This window comes from Ostrinia furnacalis, unplaced genomic scaffold, assembly GCF_004193835.3.
Source record: "Ostrinia furnacalis isolate ACB-3 unplaced genomic scaffold, ASM419383v2 OfSCF3557, whole genome shotgun sequence".
Classification (NCBI taxonomy): domain Eukaryota; kingdom Metazoa; phylum Arthropoda; class Insecta; order Lepidoptera; family Crambidae; genus Ostrinia; species Ostrinia furnacalis.
This window is the reverse complement of record NW_021133796.1, coordinates 457,049-474,150: the sequence shown is the minus strand read 5'-3', so window position 1 is coordinate 474,150 and position 17,102 is coordinate 457,049. Positions and strand designations below refer to the sequence as shown.

At 41.7% G+C, this 17,102-nt stretch overlaps 1 protein-coding gene across 8 annotated transcripts in view; it reads left to right on the top strand.

The window, feature by feature from the left end:
- Positions 1–17,101, top strand: part of LOC114358009 (protein 4.1 homolog) — a 42,888-nt gene extending 25,787 nt beyond the window's left edge. For 5 of the 8 annotated variants that reach the window (XM_028311858.1, XM_028311857.1, XM_028311862.1 and 2 more), the window contains 7 exons: positions 67–7,086; positions 7,257–7,475; positions 8,623–8,721; positions 11,203–11,289; positions 12,780–12,893; positions 13,695–13,805; positions 14,271–17,101. In XM_028311858.1, the coding sequence (XP_028167659.1) occupies positions 67–7,086; positions 7,257–7,475; positions 8,623–8,721; positions 11,203–11,289; positions 12,780–12,893; positions 13,695–13,805; positions 14,271–14,342 (7,722 nt within the window). In that variant the 3' untranslated portion in view covers positions 14,343–17,101. The remainder of the gene's footprint in view (positions 1–66; positions 7,087–7,256; positions 7,476–8,622; positions 8,722–11,202; positions 11,290–12,779; positions 12,894–13,694; positions 13,806–14,270) is intronic. The other 3 variants (XM_028311860.1, XM_028311859.1, XM_028311861.1) reach the window with 3 other exon arrangements.
- The last annotated feature ends 1 nt before the right edge of the window (position 17,102 follows it).

Sequence of the window (17,102 nt, the reverse complement as noted above, 5' to 3'; positions counted from 1 at the left end):
TTGTGCAATTATTTTATTATTTTTAATTTTTCTTATTTTCTTCCCCACCCCCATCCGATCTCACAGGGAGGTTTCGGACTATTTGGCAAGAAGGACAGGTCGCCTAAAGATGAGAAATCACCAAAAGAAAAGTCGCCAAAAGAGAAATCTCCAAAAACTAAAGACAAATCACCGAAAGAGAAAGACAAGAAAGTTAAAGATCCCAAAGCGAAGGTGGCCGTGCTCGACACGTCGAATGAGAGCTCTAACCTCGAATCATCTATGGACAAGAGTCCCACGAAATCCGAAGACAAACCTGGCTTCACGAAGCCCTACGAATACACTGACACAGAAAAAAGTCCAATGCGCACCAAGCCTTTCATTCAAGGCGCGTTCAGTTACGAAAAAGAACCCATTTCAGAAGAGCGGCAAAGAGCTCTTGATGAGAGCCAAAGTCCGACCACAAGAAAAGCGGGACTCGCGTTCAATTACGCTCCGGGTGAAGACAAGAAAGTCGCTGAAAGCGCTGAGAAGCGCAAAACGGCTGATGATCCAAGCAAACTCAAGACGCCTGGCATTGACTACGTGCAGTCGGCAGCTTTGAAGGAGCAAGCTAAAGCGCCTAAGCATCTCATTGACCCAACGCTAGCGTTGCTCGACGCAGAAAGGGCGCATCATGAAGCGCCCATGGCGGCGGTAACGGTCGCCCCTGTAGCCGCTGCCAAGCCAGAAAACGAGATTCAAGTCGTCATCATCACCGGCCGATACAACCCTAAAACCAAAAAACTCGACGACGCTAATGGCACTATTCTAGTAACCAAAGGCACAATAAACAAGGCCAATGGAAAGATCCAAACAGAAAAAGAATCTATCAACACCAAATCAGGTCAAATCACGTACACAGACCCCGCAACTAACAAGCAAGAAGTAAAGAACGGACATGTTGACTCCAAAACGGGTCATATCCTGTTCACGTCTGGTGTCATCGACCCCAAGACTGGCAAGATGGACTCGACGCTGGCCCAACAGTACTGCTTTGTTGAAAAAGCGCAAGACAAAGTTGGAGCCAAACCTGGAAGGGAGGTCGATTTAGTAGTGATAACCGGTAAATATGACGGAAAACACAAGAAGTTAGATGCTTCCCACGGGCATGTTGAGGTGTCCAAAGCTGTGGTGTCGCCCGATGGTACAGTTCACTCTAACTACGGGGCCATCGACCCGAGAAGTGGAAAGATCGAATACATTGATCCGAAGACAGGAAAGCAGGATCCAAAACAGGCCTACGTCGACCAAAAGACGAGCAACCTTCTGGTAACAACGGGCGTACACGATCCTAAATCCGGGAAAGTGGATTCCTCACTTGGACAACAATTTAGCATAGTCGAAAAAGACGCGACTAAAGCGAACAGAGAAGTTCGTCTTGTAGTTATTACAACCAAATATGACGTGAAGACTAAGAAATTAGATCCTTCATTCGTTGACGCGGACTCTGCTAAAGGAGTTCTGAGCGGAACAGATGGAAAGATCTACTCTGAATACGGGGTCATCGACCCGAGGTCTGGTGACATCCTGGTCACTGACCCCAAGACTGGGCACCAAGAAATTAAACACGCACAAGTCGATCCTAAAACTGGAAATATTCTCCTTCTATCTGGTGTAATTGATCCAAGGACTGGACAGTTGGACACAACGTTGGCCCAACAGTATAGCATTGTTGACAAACCGACCGATACCTTCGCGGTAGTTTCAGGAAAGGAGGTGCAATTAGTAGCGATCACGGGCAAGTATGACTCAAAGAACAAGAAGCTAGAAAATCCCAACGGTTTCGTCGAAACTTCAAACGCGATCATCAGCGACAAAGATGACAAAGTGCATACCAACTTCGGTATATTAGACTTCGAAGCAAAGAAGATCTATTACACTGATCCAAAATCTGGAAAGCGCGAATCGAAACCAGCTACGGTAGATAATAAGACTGGTAGCTTCATCGTTACTTCAGGGGTTATTGACCCCAAGACGGGCAAACCTGACTCGTCACTGGCTCAACAATTGACCGTCGTAGACAAAGACGCTCCAAAACATCCAGAAAAATACGTCAACTTAGTGATTGTCACCTCTAAATACGATCCCAAAGGCAAGAAGCTGGATCTATCCAACGCACACGTTGACTCCATTCCTGGCAAAATTGGCACTGACGATAAAGTTCACTCAGAGTTCGGTGTCGTTGATCCGAACACAGGAGAAATCACAGTGACAGACCCAGTGACCGGAAAGCAAGAAGTCAAGAAAGCGTCAGTTGACTCTAAGACTGGAAACCTATTGCTCACATCAGGTGTTGTAGATCCTCAAACAGGCAAAGTGGACCCTACCTTAGGTCAGCAAATAACTGTTGTAGACAAACCAAAGGATAAATTCACTCCAGTATCCGGAAAGGAAGTCCAATTGGTAGTTATTACAAGCAAATATGACCCCAAGAACAGGAGATTGGATAACCCCAACGGTTATGTAGAAACATCCAGAGGTGTTGTGACTTCAGATGGCCGAGTGCACACTAACTTCGGTGTCATTGACCCCAAGACGGGCAAAATTGAGCATGTGGAGCCTAAAACGGGCAAGCAAGAGATTAAGCAAGCTGTTGCTGATCCTAAGACCGGTCATTTGATTCTCTCCTCGGGCGTCACAGACCCGAAGACTGGTAAAGTTGATTCTTCACTTGGACAGCAAATTGCTATCGTTGACAGGGATTCACGAAAAGGTGTACCCGAAAGATTCGTCAACTTGGTTATCGTTACATCCAAATTTGACCTCAAGAACAATAAACTAGATCTTAGCGACGCTCACGTAGATACCATTCCTGGTAAAATTGAAGCCGATAACAAAGTAAAAACAGATTTCGGTGTAATAGACCCGACAACTGGTGAAATAACCATTACTGACCCGGTCACTGGTAAGAAAGAAGTCAAGAAGACATCTGTTGATCCCAAAACTGGAAACTTACTTCTTACAGCTGGAGTGGTTGACCCACGCACCGGCCAAGTTGATTCTTCACTTGCTCAGCAAATAACCGTTGTGCCAGCACCCAAAGAGAAAGTAACTTCTGTACCTGGAAAGGAGGTTCAACTGGTTATAATTACAAGTAAATACGATCCTAAGAATAAGAGGTTGGATAACCCTAACGGCCATGTGGAGTCTCTACCGGGAGTTCAAGCAGCTGACGGCCGAGTCTACACGACTTTCGGTGTTGTTGACCCAAGGACGGGCAAAGTAGAACATGTTGACCCCAAAACCGGCAAGACAGAGATCAAACAAGCCGTTACTGATCCTAAAACAGGCAATCTTATTATTTCATCTGGAGTTGTTGATCCCAAGACAGGAAAGGTAGACTCGAGTCTAGCTCAACAGTTGGCCATTGTCGACAAAGATAAGATACCGCAGAAGTTTGTCAACTTGGTCATCGTGACCGCCAAGTACGATCCGAAGAATAAGAAATTCGACTTGACAAATGCTCACGTTGATACCATCCCTGGTACCGTCAGAAGAGATAATAAAGTCGATACCGAATTCGGAGGAATCGATCCTAAGACTGGCGATATTCTCATCACTGATCCTATCACTGGAAAGCAAGAACTTAAGAAAGCCACCGTTGACCCTAAGACAGGAAACATGGTGCTGGCATCTGGTGTTATTGATCCCCTGACAGGACAAGTCGACCCCACTTTGGGACAGCAAATAACTGTTGTCGACAAACCTAAAGACAACTTCACGCCCGTGCCAGGCAAAGAAGTGCAGTTGGTAGTGATCACAAGCAAGTATGATCCCAAAACCAAGAAACTTGAAAATCCTAATGGTCATGTTGAAACATCACGAGGCATCATCGCTTCAGACGGCAGAGTACACACAAACTTCGGAATCATTGACCCGAGAACTGGTAAAATCGAGCATGTCGAATCAACCACTGGCACGTTGGAGTTCAAACAAGCTACCACAGACCCTAAGACAGGCCATCTCATTCTAACCTCTGGAATCGTAGACCCCAAGACCGGAAAGCCTGACGCTACATTAGCTCAACAATTAAGCATTGTCAGCAAAGAAGCCAAACCAGTTGAAAGGGAGATTAATCTTGTTATAATTACGACTAGATACGACCCGGTTACTAAGAAGATGGATCCAACACAAGCGCATGTTGATACCGTCCCTGGAACATTAGGGCCCGATGGCAAGATCAGAACAGCGGTTGGCGTCGTTGATCCTCGTTCCGGAGAGATAATTGTGACTGACCCAAGAACTGGCAGACAGGAGGTGAAGCAAGCCCAATTAGACCCTGCCACTGGTCACATGCTGATTACCAGTCAAGTCGTAGACCCAGTTAGTGGCAGAGTTGACCCAACATTGATTCAGCAATTCAGCGTTGTGAACAAGGCAGTGGTACCGATTGCGAAGCCACCTACCAAGGGCGAGATTCGTCTAGTTATCATCACCAACCGATACGACCCGTACACAAAGTCTGTTGATGCTGGATCTGGAGTTATTGAAACCACTAAAGGCTACGTCAGTGCTGAAGATGGCAAAATACACACTGACTTTGGAATCATCGACCCTCGCTCTGGTCAAATCTTCTACAAGGACCCTGTAACCGGCAAACAAGAGCTGAAACAAGCCGAGATCGATCCTAAGACCGGCAACTTCATCATCACGACTGCAGTAGTAGACCCTAGAACAGGCAAAGTAGACCCCTCATTCGCCCAGCAGTTGACGATAGTCGATAAGCACAATGTGTTGTCTAAAGTAGCGCCAGTAACTCGAGCTAGCGTATCCCCGCCAAGGCAGATTCCCTCGCCAGTCAAAACACCCACACCTACGCCAACACAAACGCCTTTACAATCGCCAGTGCGTACGTCTTCACCTATTACCAGCTATGTGCAGAGAGCTTCGCCTATCGCTTCCTCAATACAGAGGGCGTCTCCTGTCAAACCAACCACGGCACCACCAGAGCCTCCCAAGAGAAAGATTGTTAAAATCATGGTTATCTTCACCAAAATTGATCCTAAGACTAAAAAGCCAGATATGCACACTGCTGAAGTGGAACATCTGACCGGAATTCTAGATCCGAACGGCCTGATTGAAACTAAATACGGAGTGATTGACTCGAACAGAGGCACCATCGTTGTCACTGATGCTGCAGGACAAAAGCAGACTAGAGACGGTTCTGTTTTACCAGAAACTGGACAAATATTCATCAACTCCGGTGTGATTGATCCTAAATCGGGCAAGATTGACCCTAACTTGGGCATGATTTTGAGCGTAGCCAAACAGGATGACCCTGTTGTCGAAATCACCACCATCACAGGCCCTATTGACCCTAGAACAGGCAAAGTTGATGTTGAAAACGGATCAGTTGAGCACACTAAAGGTAAAGTTGATGCTGAGACTGGACATATTTCTACTAAATATGGTGTCATTGACCCGTCTAATGGTGTTATATTCGTAACTGACACGTCCGGTGCTCAAGATACTAAACCAGTTAACATTGATGAGAACAACGGACAAATTACTGTGACAGGAGTCGTTGACCAGAAGACAGGGAAGGTCGATCCTAAACTTGGACAGGTCATTGTGGTTGGAACGCACATCGACCCTGTAGTGGAGGTAACAACGTTTGTAGGCAAAGTCGATTCAAAGAAAGGCGTCATCGAGCCCAAGCACTCTGCTATCGAAAGCACAACCGGTCAGTTCAACCCTGAGAACAACAAGATTGACACGAAATATGGACAGATCGATTTAGTGAAAGGAACCGTGACCTACAACGATCCTAAGACGGGTAAATTCGAAAGCAGAGACCTCAAAGTTGACCCTGTCACAGGTCAATTCTTACTGAGAAGTGGTCAAATCAACCCGAAATCCGGCAAACCAGACAAGGACGTTGGCAGGTTGATTTGCCTGAGAATCATCAGGAACAAAGTTGATCCTATCTCCGGCAAGCAGATCGTTTCTAACGACCCAAGGAACGTTAAAGTCGACCCGAAAACGAACCAAATCTGGATCGCAGGACCTAAAGACCCTCAGACAGGAGAAACTTTATACACCGCTGGACAGGTTGACCCCGTCACGGGTTACATCATTACAATCTACGGCCGCCTGGATCCCAAGACCGGTACCATCGTTAGAGCGACAGACATTGACAAGTCTCTCATCAAGATTGACCCTGTTAATGGACAGATCTACACAGCAACTGGAGAAGTTGATGAGAACAACCACCCGTTGTACTCCGCTTCCCAAATCGACCCTAGCTCCGGTGAGATTTACACCAAACTCAGCAAAATCGACCCGATCACCGGCCGGTTGGTCATAGTCAAAATCTACATCATGACCCAGAAGGACGAAAAGGGACGCGTGAAAGAAGTCGATCCTAAAGAATGCACCATCGACGAAACCACAGGCAGAATCATCACAACGAAAACGGTTTACTTGTACCAGATCGTCGATCCTATTACTGGTGAGACCATCGACGTAGACCCTGACGATCCCAGGCTAAAGGGCGCTAGGACAACGGTGACGCAAACCATGACTTTATCAGGCAAAATCGACCCGGTCACGGGCAGAATCAAGACGGAATACGGAGATATCGACCCGGATACAGGTGACATCGACCCGAGCACGGCCGTCAGAGACCCAGTCACAGGACAGTTGATCCTGCACTACTCTCAAATCGACCCCTCGCATTTCGAGGACAAAAGCGGCAACTACACGATAGAGAAAGAAACCCAGGACTTACCAGCGAACATTGACATCCAAACGGTGAACACGCACAAATTCTCGACGTTCGGCAAAGACGAGAGCCCCGCGAGAGGAGACGAGCCCAAAACCTTCACGGAGTACACGACAAGCGAGCACATACGGCACCAGGGTTACGTGTCTTCCAGTACCCCATTATCCTCTAAGATTCCAGTGTCCCAGCGGACGAAGAAGACGCCGACGCCGCCCGTCGTCGTCAAGACGACGACCAAGCAGCTTCTGACGAAGAATGACGAGGGCGTGACGCATAACGTGGAACAGGAAGTGGAGAACCTCGGCACCGGAGAAGTGACATTCTCCACCCACACAAACAAGGTGCGTTTGATTCTGTATGTTAAATTCGAATAACCGGCAGACGAGACGCCACCCTGTTTTGTTTTCCCTTTAATTTTGTACAGTGTGGCATTTTAATTTTAGCTTCAAGCTTTTAAGTGTTTAGTTTTCCTTTTTATGTGTAAATAGTAAGCATGCTAGTTTAATAATAGGCGGAAAGTCTGGAACCTATGGAGGGGAAGAGTCCTTACGTGACCGCGCGGGCCGTGACGACCAGGACGGCGACCACCCATCACGACTTGGACACAAAGGCCAAGACGCAGCAGATGGAAGAGAAGACCGTGGCGCACACGCTGACGTCATCGGCCACGAGGCAGGAGCAGCGCGTGCTGACACAAGAGGTCAAAACCATGGTCACCACCGGCGACAAGGTAACACTCGTTTCGAACGATATTAACGCCCGTATTCACGAACGATGCTTGCTAAGTGGTTCTAAGTCCGCTAGCTACCGCCATCTTACCTAAGTCTGTCGCCATAACAACAATGTTAACAGCATTGTTGTGTTCCGGCAGTAAGAGGTAAGATAGCCAGTTCCTCCGTGGTTGAAGATTCCGGGTGAAGCTCGCTTCCACCTTCGGTCTGATCGTCACTTACCATCAGGTGAGATACAGGCCAAGAGCTTCTTCGTTGTGGATAAAAAAAAAAGTGAAGCAGCAAATCGAACGCACAGCGTCAAATAGAGCTGTGTGATTGATTCGTGTGTCACCCTGTGCGTCCACGCACACTGTGAGACCTCAGTAATATTTGTGAATACGGGCGTCAATGAAAACGCCAGGTCTATTCAGTCATTAGCATGTAGCATTTTGAGTTTTTTGAGTTTTCTAATGGTTTTTTTAACCTGATTTTTTCATGGCGATGCAACTCTTTAAGCTGTTTAATGTGCAGACCATGCGCTAAGCTTAGTTAGTTTAGCTTAGGTCGCATAACTGACGTAGTTTTCCATAGTTGTTTGGAAACTGGAAACTATACAAACACTATGGGAAACTGTATCAACTATGAGCGAAGCTAAATTAAGTATTTTAGCTCGTGGTCTGCAACCCGTTTAATACTTATTTGTGAAATAAAGATCAATATCGAATCGCATGGTCAAAGTCAATGAGTTGCATCGCCATCGCATGTTCGTTTCCTAATTTTTCTTTTTTGTTTTCTCTTCCATCCCGAATCGGCACCCATCGACCTGAACGTCAATAACGCTTTGGATTATGGCCTGAAATAACTGTGTGATATCGTATCCATACCATTTATCATGGGACTGCACATCCATGACATACAACATAAATCTGTTACTTTCAAAACGGCATTTGACGAAAAATTCAACTTAAAAACGTCATATGACCCAAAAAACTTCATTCTTAACAAACATTTCGATAAACTTAAAACGGCGCCGCCATTTCAAAACGTCGCCGCCATAACGTCGCCGCCATTCCAAAACGTCGCCGCCATTCCAAAACGTCGCCGCCATTCCGAAACGTCGCCGCCATTTGCCAACGTCACTAACGGCCTCAACCCGCGGAGCAGCTGGCTAGGCGTGGCTCCGACAGCTCCATCAGCAGCGGCGACTCCGGAACGCCCATCGACTTCGAGGAGGGCGCGGGAGAGGGACACTACTACGTCACTGTGAGTATCGGTGGCGGGACTAAGAGATATAGATTAATAACGCCTAGATGGACAGTCTTCGTATAAGCGCTTTGGCTAAAGTGAGGCAAAAAACATTATGTCATCCAATGTGATCTTACTAGACTTTGACATTTTGCCAGAATGTATTGCCAAACTAAGCCCATATTCAAGTTTGAAGTGACTCACTTTTCTTGCGCTTGCTCGGATTCTAGGCGTTGTAATTCTTTGGGTGGGATACGAGAATACATAACTGTGTAAAAGACAAATTGTATGTTCTTTACTTTTTGAACGTTGTTTGTTGGACTTATAAGAAGTTTCTCAGTAAAAATGATAGGCGACTGAGTGACTGTTTTTAACTTATAAAAATTTGTTGAACTCAATCCCTTTATTCAGCTAACTCAATCTTTAAGTCTCTTTGATCTTAAGTAATTTAGGTTCTAATTTATACAGAAAAATATGAAATGATTAGATTTACAGATTTTGGAAGAATAGAAAATCTTTTATTTCCCCAATTTTTAATCTAAAGAGGACCAATGTAATTTTGTTTAAAATCTAATTAATGAATTGTAATAAGTTATGTATTCACGTATCTCGCTTCTGGGCCTGACAGCTTTGGGTCACGAGCGATATTTGTTGCCGCGCTTCCACAGTAAGCGTTATTCGGTGTACTGCATTATACAACACAATGCTACTATGGTGTCGGTATTACGCGCCTATATGATTTATAAACTTTATAAAGTACCGGGCAGTTGTTTATTTGGGAAAATTGTTTAAGAGCTCGGAATGGCTTTGCTAAATCTGTGCTTTTTGTATCGTCAGTTTACTGTCCTTGATAAATATTACTTAGGTTATAATTATCTAACTTGAACCATGAATAAAAAATTGATCTCGAAATTCAATACAATACAACATTTAGATCATGCAAGATGTCTTATTGACCCTTTTCCTTATCTAAAGAATTGTCAAATCAAGGTCCAGTAATTCTTATAATGTTCAGCATAGTTTTCCCCAAACTTCAGTTTCAAAAACATGCGTATATTTTTGCGAGTAAACAGCAAAAACTAGCCATATTTTCATAGAATAGACTTATTTTAGAAAACGGTTAAAGCACGGCTTAACGTTATAGTTTTATATGATGACAAGTTGTGTTCAAAATTAATTGTAAAGGAAATACCAATTTAACATCATTAACGCTATAGTCGCTCATTGGGAATGCAGTTGTCGAACTAAACTGTTGTTTGGACGATTATTTTGTTTAGTTGTTTATAAAACTCAGAAGTGTTTCAACGTGGAGAAAGTAATGCAGGTATTTACAGGTATTATTTCTTAGCAAGTTAAAAATACACAGGTAATGTTTGAAATTATGAAATGATCGGTTTGATGCGTTACTTTGTGCTTTGTATGTGTTAGAACTTACGTGAAGTTTGAAGTAATATTTGTAAGTTATTAAGGTGATATATTATTTTTTGGAGAAGCCATAATTATATTACTTACGGAAATTACTTGAATGCTTCTGAATAGAAACTATTTTGACATTTTAATCTCGATAGAAATGACATAGTTTTTCATTTGCCACTAAAATTAAGAAAGTAGGTATGTTAAAGATACAAAAAAGTTATTTTGTAATTAAGATCAAGGTTCAAATGCCTAAAACTTGCCATTGCAATTTTTTGGTAAGATTCAAAATAAGGTACCTAGCAGGTACGCTACAGAACTGATTTACAAAGCTATACGAAGCAATGTCATTTCTATCGGTTGAAATCCAAGCATGTGCCGCATACCCACTCTTGCATGAAGGATTTCCTCAAGGAATCGTTATTGAGGTAGGCTTTGCATTAGTACGCTGAATGCATTTGTGCAATGACGCTTCGTGCTTTTGTTGTGATCAGAAAGGTACGGTATTAAAAATACGTTTTCCAGCATTTTGTTATATTCACGTATTATGCACGCACTGTTGCGATTTGTGAATGATTTAAGCATATTTTATAGTGCAACTAGACGCGATATATTTAAACATGCAAAAAATATGTACATAATTAGAAAAAAAAATCTGTCATAACAATTTAGATAACTACATTCAGATCATTAATATAAAATAGGAAGAGTTACATTATAATTTTATTTTTTACAATCCTTTAGTAAGTTGTTCAGATTAAATGTATTTATTGTGAGCCGTAAGTGTTACACAAAGCTTGAAAAACTCACCATGAAGTCAAATTAATATATCAAAATATTATGTCACCTACTCATTGTCGTGGCATGCGTGCCCAAAAAAACTGCACGCAGGAAGATTTAATGAATGCTACTGACAACGCCACTCTTGTAGCAGAGTTTTAGGCTGACACCGTCTCGTTATCGACCCAACAAGTATAAGTAATCTACACATTGAGTAAACACATGGCCAAAATAACTAACCAAACACACATAATACCACCCATCTCTAACACTATAACTAAGTGGTCCCAACATTCCTCCCTGCAGGAGCCCGGAGCGTACCGCACCACCACAACCACCACAGTCATGGGCAACGCGCCTTTCGGTAGCATGGTGCACGGAACCACCACCAGGGTGAGTCTTGTGGCTATTGAAATAAGGTCGCATTTAGAAAGAGCAGTTCGAGTTGCACTACAATGTCGAAGGCCTTAGCTGTCTTAGTAGAAATCACCTTCATAATACAGGCTGGCAGGAGAAATATTCTGCGTAGTTTCTTTAATAGCATCCACCACGAGGGTGAGTCTTGTGGCTAAAGACGCATTTGTAAACAGCAGTTAAAGAGGCCCTACAATGTCGAAGGCTTTAGCTGTGTTGGTATAGAAGTTGTAAACAGATTTCGCACTACAAAGGACAATGACCAAAAATGTATGGAGTATGGTCCAAATGTCCACCACTAACGAGACCTATATAGTAAAACTAGCTTTCCGCCCGCGGCTTCGCCCGCGTGGAATTTTGTCTGTCACAGAAAAACTTTATCGCGCGCGTCCCTGTTTCAAAAACCGGGATAAAAACTATCCTATGTTCTTTCCCGGGACTCAAACTATCTCTATGCCAAATTTCATCAAAATCGGTTGCGAGGTTTAAGCGGGAAAGCGTAACAGACAGACAGACAGACAGACAGACAGACAGAGTTACTTTCGCATTTATAATATTAGTTGGGATAGTCTTCTAAATACTGATTCATTATAACCAAACCGCAATCAAAAATATGCTGTCAGTAAAAAGTTATGACTGAATGAAAAGTCTGTTTTTTACCTTTTCATCCGAAAAATGTTCTTGATATCATTCTATCCGTTGCACATTTTGGACTAATCTACGCATGTTATGTCATGTCGCATGTGGCGCGGGGTTATAGATGAATTTTATTAAATATTATACTAGCTGTGCCTACGACTTTGTATGCGTGAAAAATGTTTGAATAATATTTTCCATTTATACAACATTTATCTTTACTGTTCCGCCCCTATTGGTTGTAGGGTGATGTTATTTATTCTAAACCCATCCTTGATAAATGGGCTATCTATAACAAAAAGATTTTTTCAAATCGGACCAGTAGTTCCTGAGATTAGCACGTAAACTACTACAACTTTTCAAACAGTCATAACTTTTTACTGACAGCTTATTTTTTTTTCGTCCCATACTGAAAGTTAATCTCTATTTAATGGACTATAAGCCAATATAGGTCTCATTGGTGGTGGACATTTGGACCACTTTTGGTCATTGTCCTTTAAGCCCTTAGAATAGTAGGCAGTATAAGCCTCCATGATATAAGCTGGCAGGGGCAATATTCTGCTCAGTTTCTTAAATAAACCTATCATAATCTCCAAAGAACTTTTCTTTCTTTAAGACGTTATATTTCTACTTAGCTTTAACATAGTTTCTTAAATAGAGTAGCTACCAATGAATGTATAGGATTTCGTGTAACAAATTAGAAATTATATTTATGTTAAAGCACCTTGATCAATTAGCTTCAAAAGCTTAGGTGGAAGGCTTAGCTACAGCTCTGCAGATAAATTAAATCGTCACCTTTTAGGATGACGTATAAATGGAAGATTATTCCGCAGACGAGTACGGGCGCCAGTCCCATCGTAGACGAGCCCGAGACGCCGGCGCCCGAAGGCGAGGTGGTTTCCTCGCAGACCATCAGCTCCAAGACGCGCACCGTTGAAACCATCACAGTAAGTGACATATTCTGTAAAGCCTGGTCCTTGAGCACGTAGAATTTTGTCCAATGACCCCAAGCTACCCATCCTTATCTCTCGCGCGTAATTATATTGCTGTCGCGACTGTGCGACGCGCGCCCGCAGTGAGTGTGCGAGCGTGACAGCAACATAACGCGCGAGCGATAAGGATGGGTAGCTTGGGGTCATTGGACAAAATTCTACGTGCTCACGGACCAGGCTTTAGCTAGTTAATGAGAGTGAATCAGCAAGCGCAGCGTGGTATATCCACATAAAGTGAACCTCATAAAGGTTGGTGTTGGATGCAGGCCGCTGCCAACCAGCCAATCTGGAAATGTATGGGGGAAGCCTATGGACGCAGTGGACGTCCTGTGGCTGAAATGCTGAATAGATATGATTACTTCAGCTTTAACCAATAATTAGACAGTCGACACTATTCACCAATAGTTTTAAGACACAACTTCACTGAAAAAACTCAAAATTTTCAGTCGTCAAAATTTAATTAATTCTCGCTGTAAAATTACATTTAAATATTAAAGACAACTAAGTTGCCGAAAAAGTGTGATGAGACCTGAGTGTGTAAAAAACTGTGATCAAAATCAAATTATTTATTAGCATAATATATTGGCCCGAGATAGGCAGATTTTATGCCAAATATGGCTGACACCATCAGCATATCGGCTGGTTTGGCATATTTGGCATGCTGAGACGTGGAAGACATTCAGTACCTTATAGACAAGTAGACAAGTATGCATAAGGATATATCACGCGTATTAAATGACATCATTATTATTCCAGTACAAGACGGAGCGCAACGGCGTGGTGGAGACTCGCGTGGAGCAAAAGATCACCATCCAGTCCGACGGCGACCCCATCGACCATGACCGCGCGCTCGCCGAGGCCATCCAGGTCAGTGCTATAATAATAAACATAACCCCCTTGACAGAAGACGGCATACCCCCAGCTCCCATGTATTTTGAAAATTAAGAAGCCCTACATAACTTTACGTTATTTCTTAAGTGTCTAGAACGTACCTACCATGCCTTAAAAATCTGTTAAGACCCACCAGTAGAGAAAATCGAAACGTAGGGAATTTAAGCCAAATCCTCTTTTTACCTCTGATAATTTAGAAATGGGTGCTCGTACTTCCTATAAACCAAACGGCCTGAACCATTTGATGATTGGGGGAAACTATGAATGAAATCCTATAAAACTGAGAGTAATGGGACTCAAATTTTAAGTAAATACTAACAGCTTGACGTTTCGGCTGTATTGGTAGTCACAAGCAGACTATGGTGACTAATAAAGTCTGTTACCAGAGCTGTGACTTTAGTTGCTAACACACACTATAACGTTTGATTATTCTGTCCACAGGAGGCCACTGCAATGAACCCAGACATGACAGTAGAGAAAATCGAAATCCAACAGCAGAGCACGCAGCCGTAACGCGCCCGCGCCGCCATCTTGGATCCTGTGGCTGGCAACACTCCATCGCTGCCAACCTTCAAGACAGTAATAACACTTTTTAACTATGACTACGGCGTCAAACCGAGTATGCCTCTGCCATCACAATATTCCAATATGGCAACTCGAGTCATGTCTACAGTATGTTTACATACATAGTTTTAAGCGACATCACTGCGAATATTAATACTAAGTTATTTAAATAAAAAACATTTATATTAATTGATTGATACAGTGTTAATTAATTATTATATTTGATGTTGTGACGTCGAAACGCACCTTCGATTTATTTTATTAAAGTTAAGAAATGCAATTTTTATTGTATGTAAAATACATGTTTAGGGCGGTGAGCATTTTTCAAAGTTTTTTATAAGCTTAGGCTAAGGCGATATTATACGATACTTCTGTGTGTAGCATGGAGCGCGGGCGCATTCGTATTTCAACTAACCTTTTTTCTAAGACACCTAACTACATAAATAACTAAATTTGACAGCTATTGGAATTGACAGTCGATGTATAAAGTTAGCGATACAATAATGCCTCAAAGTAAGTAGTAAGTGAGTAGTTTATTATTATACGAATAAGCCTGCGCTCACCCCGCTAACCGGTACATATTATACGGCTTGTAGCAAATGAGTGTTGCCATAGTAAGGAAGTGTTCGTGTAAATTCATATTTAACGTCTCTCAATACGGATTAGCTTTAAAATATGTCACACGAGGTAGACCACCGTTTTTTAGATTAAAAAGTATGATTTCTATCTTATGACTAAAAACTTTAATCGCGACAACGTAGCATGGGACTAATGAAGATTATTTCTATTTGAAAATATAATATTTTGACTCTAAATTGTTTGTTTATTGCTGTTTTACTCTATAACTCGGTTTGAACATTTTAATGTGTAAATTACAATTGAATTAAGCATGACATCACATGACAGTAACAATTAGTTACTAATGAATGTGTTAGAGTGAAACATGGGTTGTACAATCACCCAGGGCCCACAGAGTCAACACATAAATGTATGTTAAAGCATAAAATAATATATTGAGGTGTTGCTATGACGGTTGCGAGTATATTCAGCGGTAGGTGCTACTTAGGTTATAGTTACGGTCTATTTCGTTTTACCCTGTACGTGGAATTAGTATAACCTATAAAACATGTGGGACGATCGACCATTGTTTAAAACGCCTTAATGTCCGGCTCGAAGGATCATTTTGGTCCTTAGAACCGGATCTACTTATTTTTATGACTTGAGTGAGTAATTAAAATGATATTAGATTTCAGTGCAATATTTGAAAACTCTTACGATCATAGATCTCTTAGTATAATTTGGATTTTTTATGAAACTTTTACCTTGAGATTGCTAAATCTATTGTATTCTTATAATTATTCTTATGACTATATTATGTTAATTGGCAAATTATTATTACGTGGTCGATTTCCCACAAGGCGATGCTTAGTCGGTGTTAGCGTATATTAAGGCCAGTCGAGCATTTCGTCTTTATATTCACAAGCACAATCGTTACTCGTTGAAATAATAGTTTCATCACACGTTAACATTATTACTGTCATCTTGATTATATTGATTGGTCAAATTGAGTATTAAGAAGTTACATTAACTGTTGATGCCGTTTCGTGGTATTATCACTTGATAGAGCTTTTGATTTGTTCTAATGATTGAATAAGATGTTATTATAATTTCAACGAGCACACTATTATATGAGCAACGCGTCGATTTTTTTGTATATCTTAATATAACAGGACATTCCAAAACTGTTCACAAATTCATAGAATTAACTAGATCATGACACAAAGTGTTTCTTTTTTATAATTTTTTAAATAGATATTTTAAGATTTATTTCTCTTCAAGAACTACTGTTTTGACTTCGCTGTACGTGGTCGAAAGCATGCTTATTAGTATCGTTGTAGATAGCATGCTTTACGTATACGGATGCAAGCAAATGTTTATATAAGGAGTTGTATAGTCGGCTTCCAGGACTATGGTCCTTCGAGCCGGATGGAATGATTTAATGTTAGTGCTAACATTAGGGAATACCGCGGAGTCATCACACCAGTTTGCAAAACGTTGGAAATGATACTGATATTGTACAATTATTATTATTAATATATTTCATACACTAGCTAGACGTAAAGTTTTTGTAATAGTACATAAGTTTATATTATGAAGTTATCGGCACTGATTGTGAATCAGATTTTAATTGTAATGTTTGTCTTTTTTATGTATATGACATTTATTTGGAGGGGCTTGTGGGTTTGAGGCAGAAGTGTTATGGGTACAAATGTATATGCCATGGTAATGACAGATTTTGATAATCATCAGTGCTTTTGTGTCAAATTCGCGAGCCCTATCGTTATTTCGTTTGTGTGCTCGGAGAAGATAACTCCTGTTTCGATTTTACGTAAAAACTTAGTTTTTGTGTGACAAAATTGAGGATAACACTCATTTAGTGCCTTGTAGGTATTGGTAACGTAATGGAAGGATTTTTAGAACGTTTAATAAAACGCTGAGATTTAAAAATTTACATAATTTATATTATTAAATCTGTATAAGAACGTTTAGACGTTATTTTCAAACAGATATGATTGTTTTTGTGTAATATAGGTACGTCTTTAAAGTTTTCTTCTCCGAGAGCGCAAAGTCCACTTGTGTTACGTCCCATATTTATTGAAGATGTTTATTTTTCTACTCGTCCCAGCTCCGTATTATTTTGTATTTACG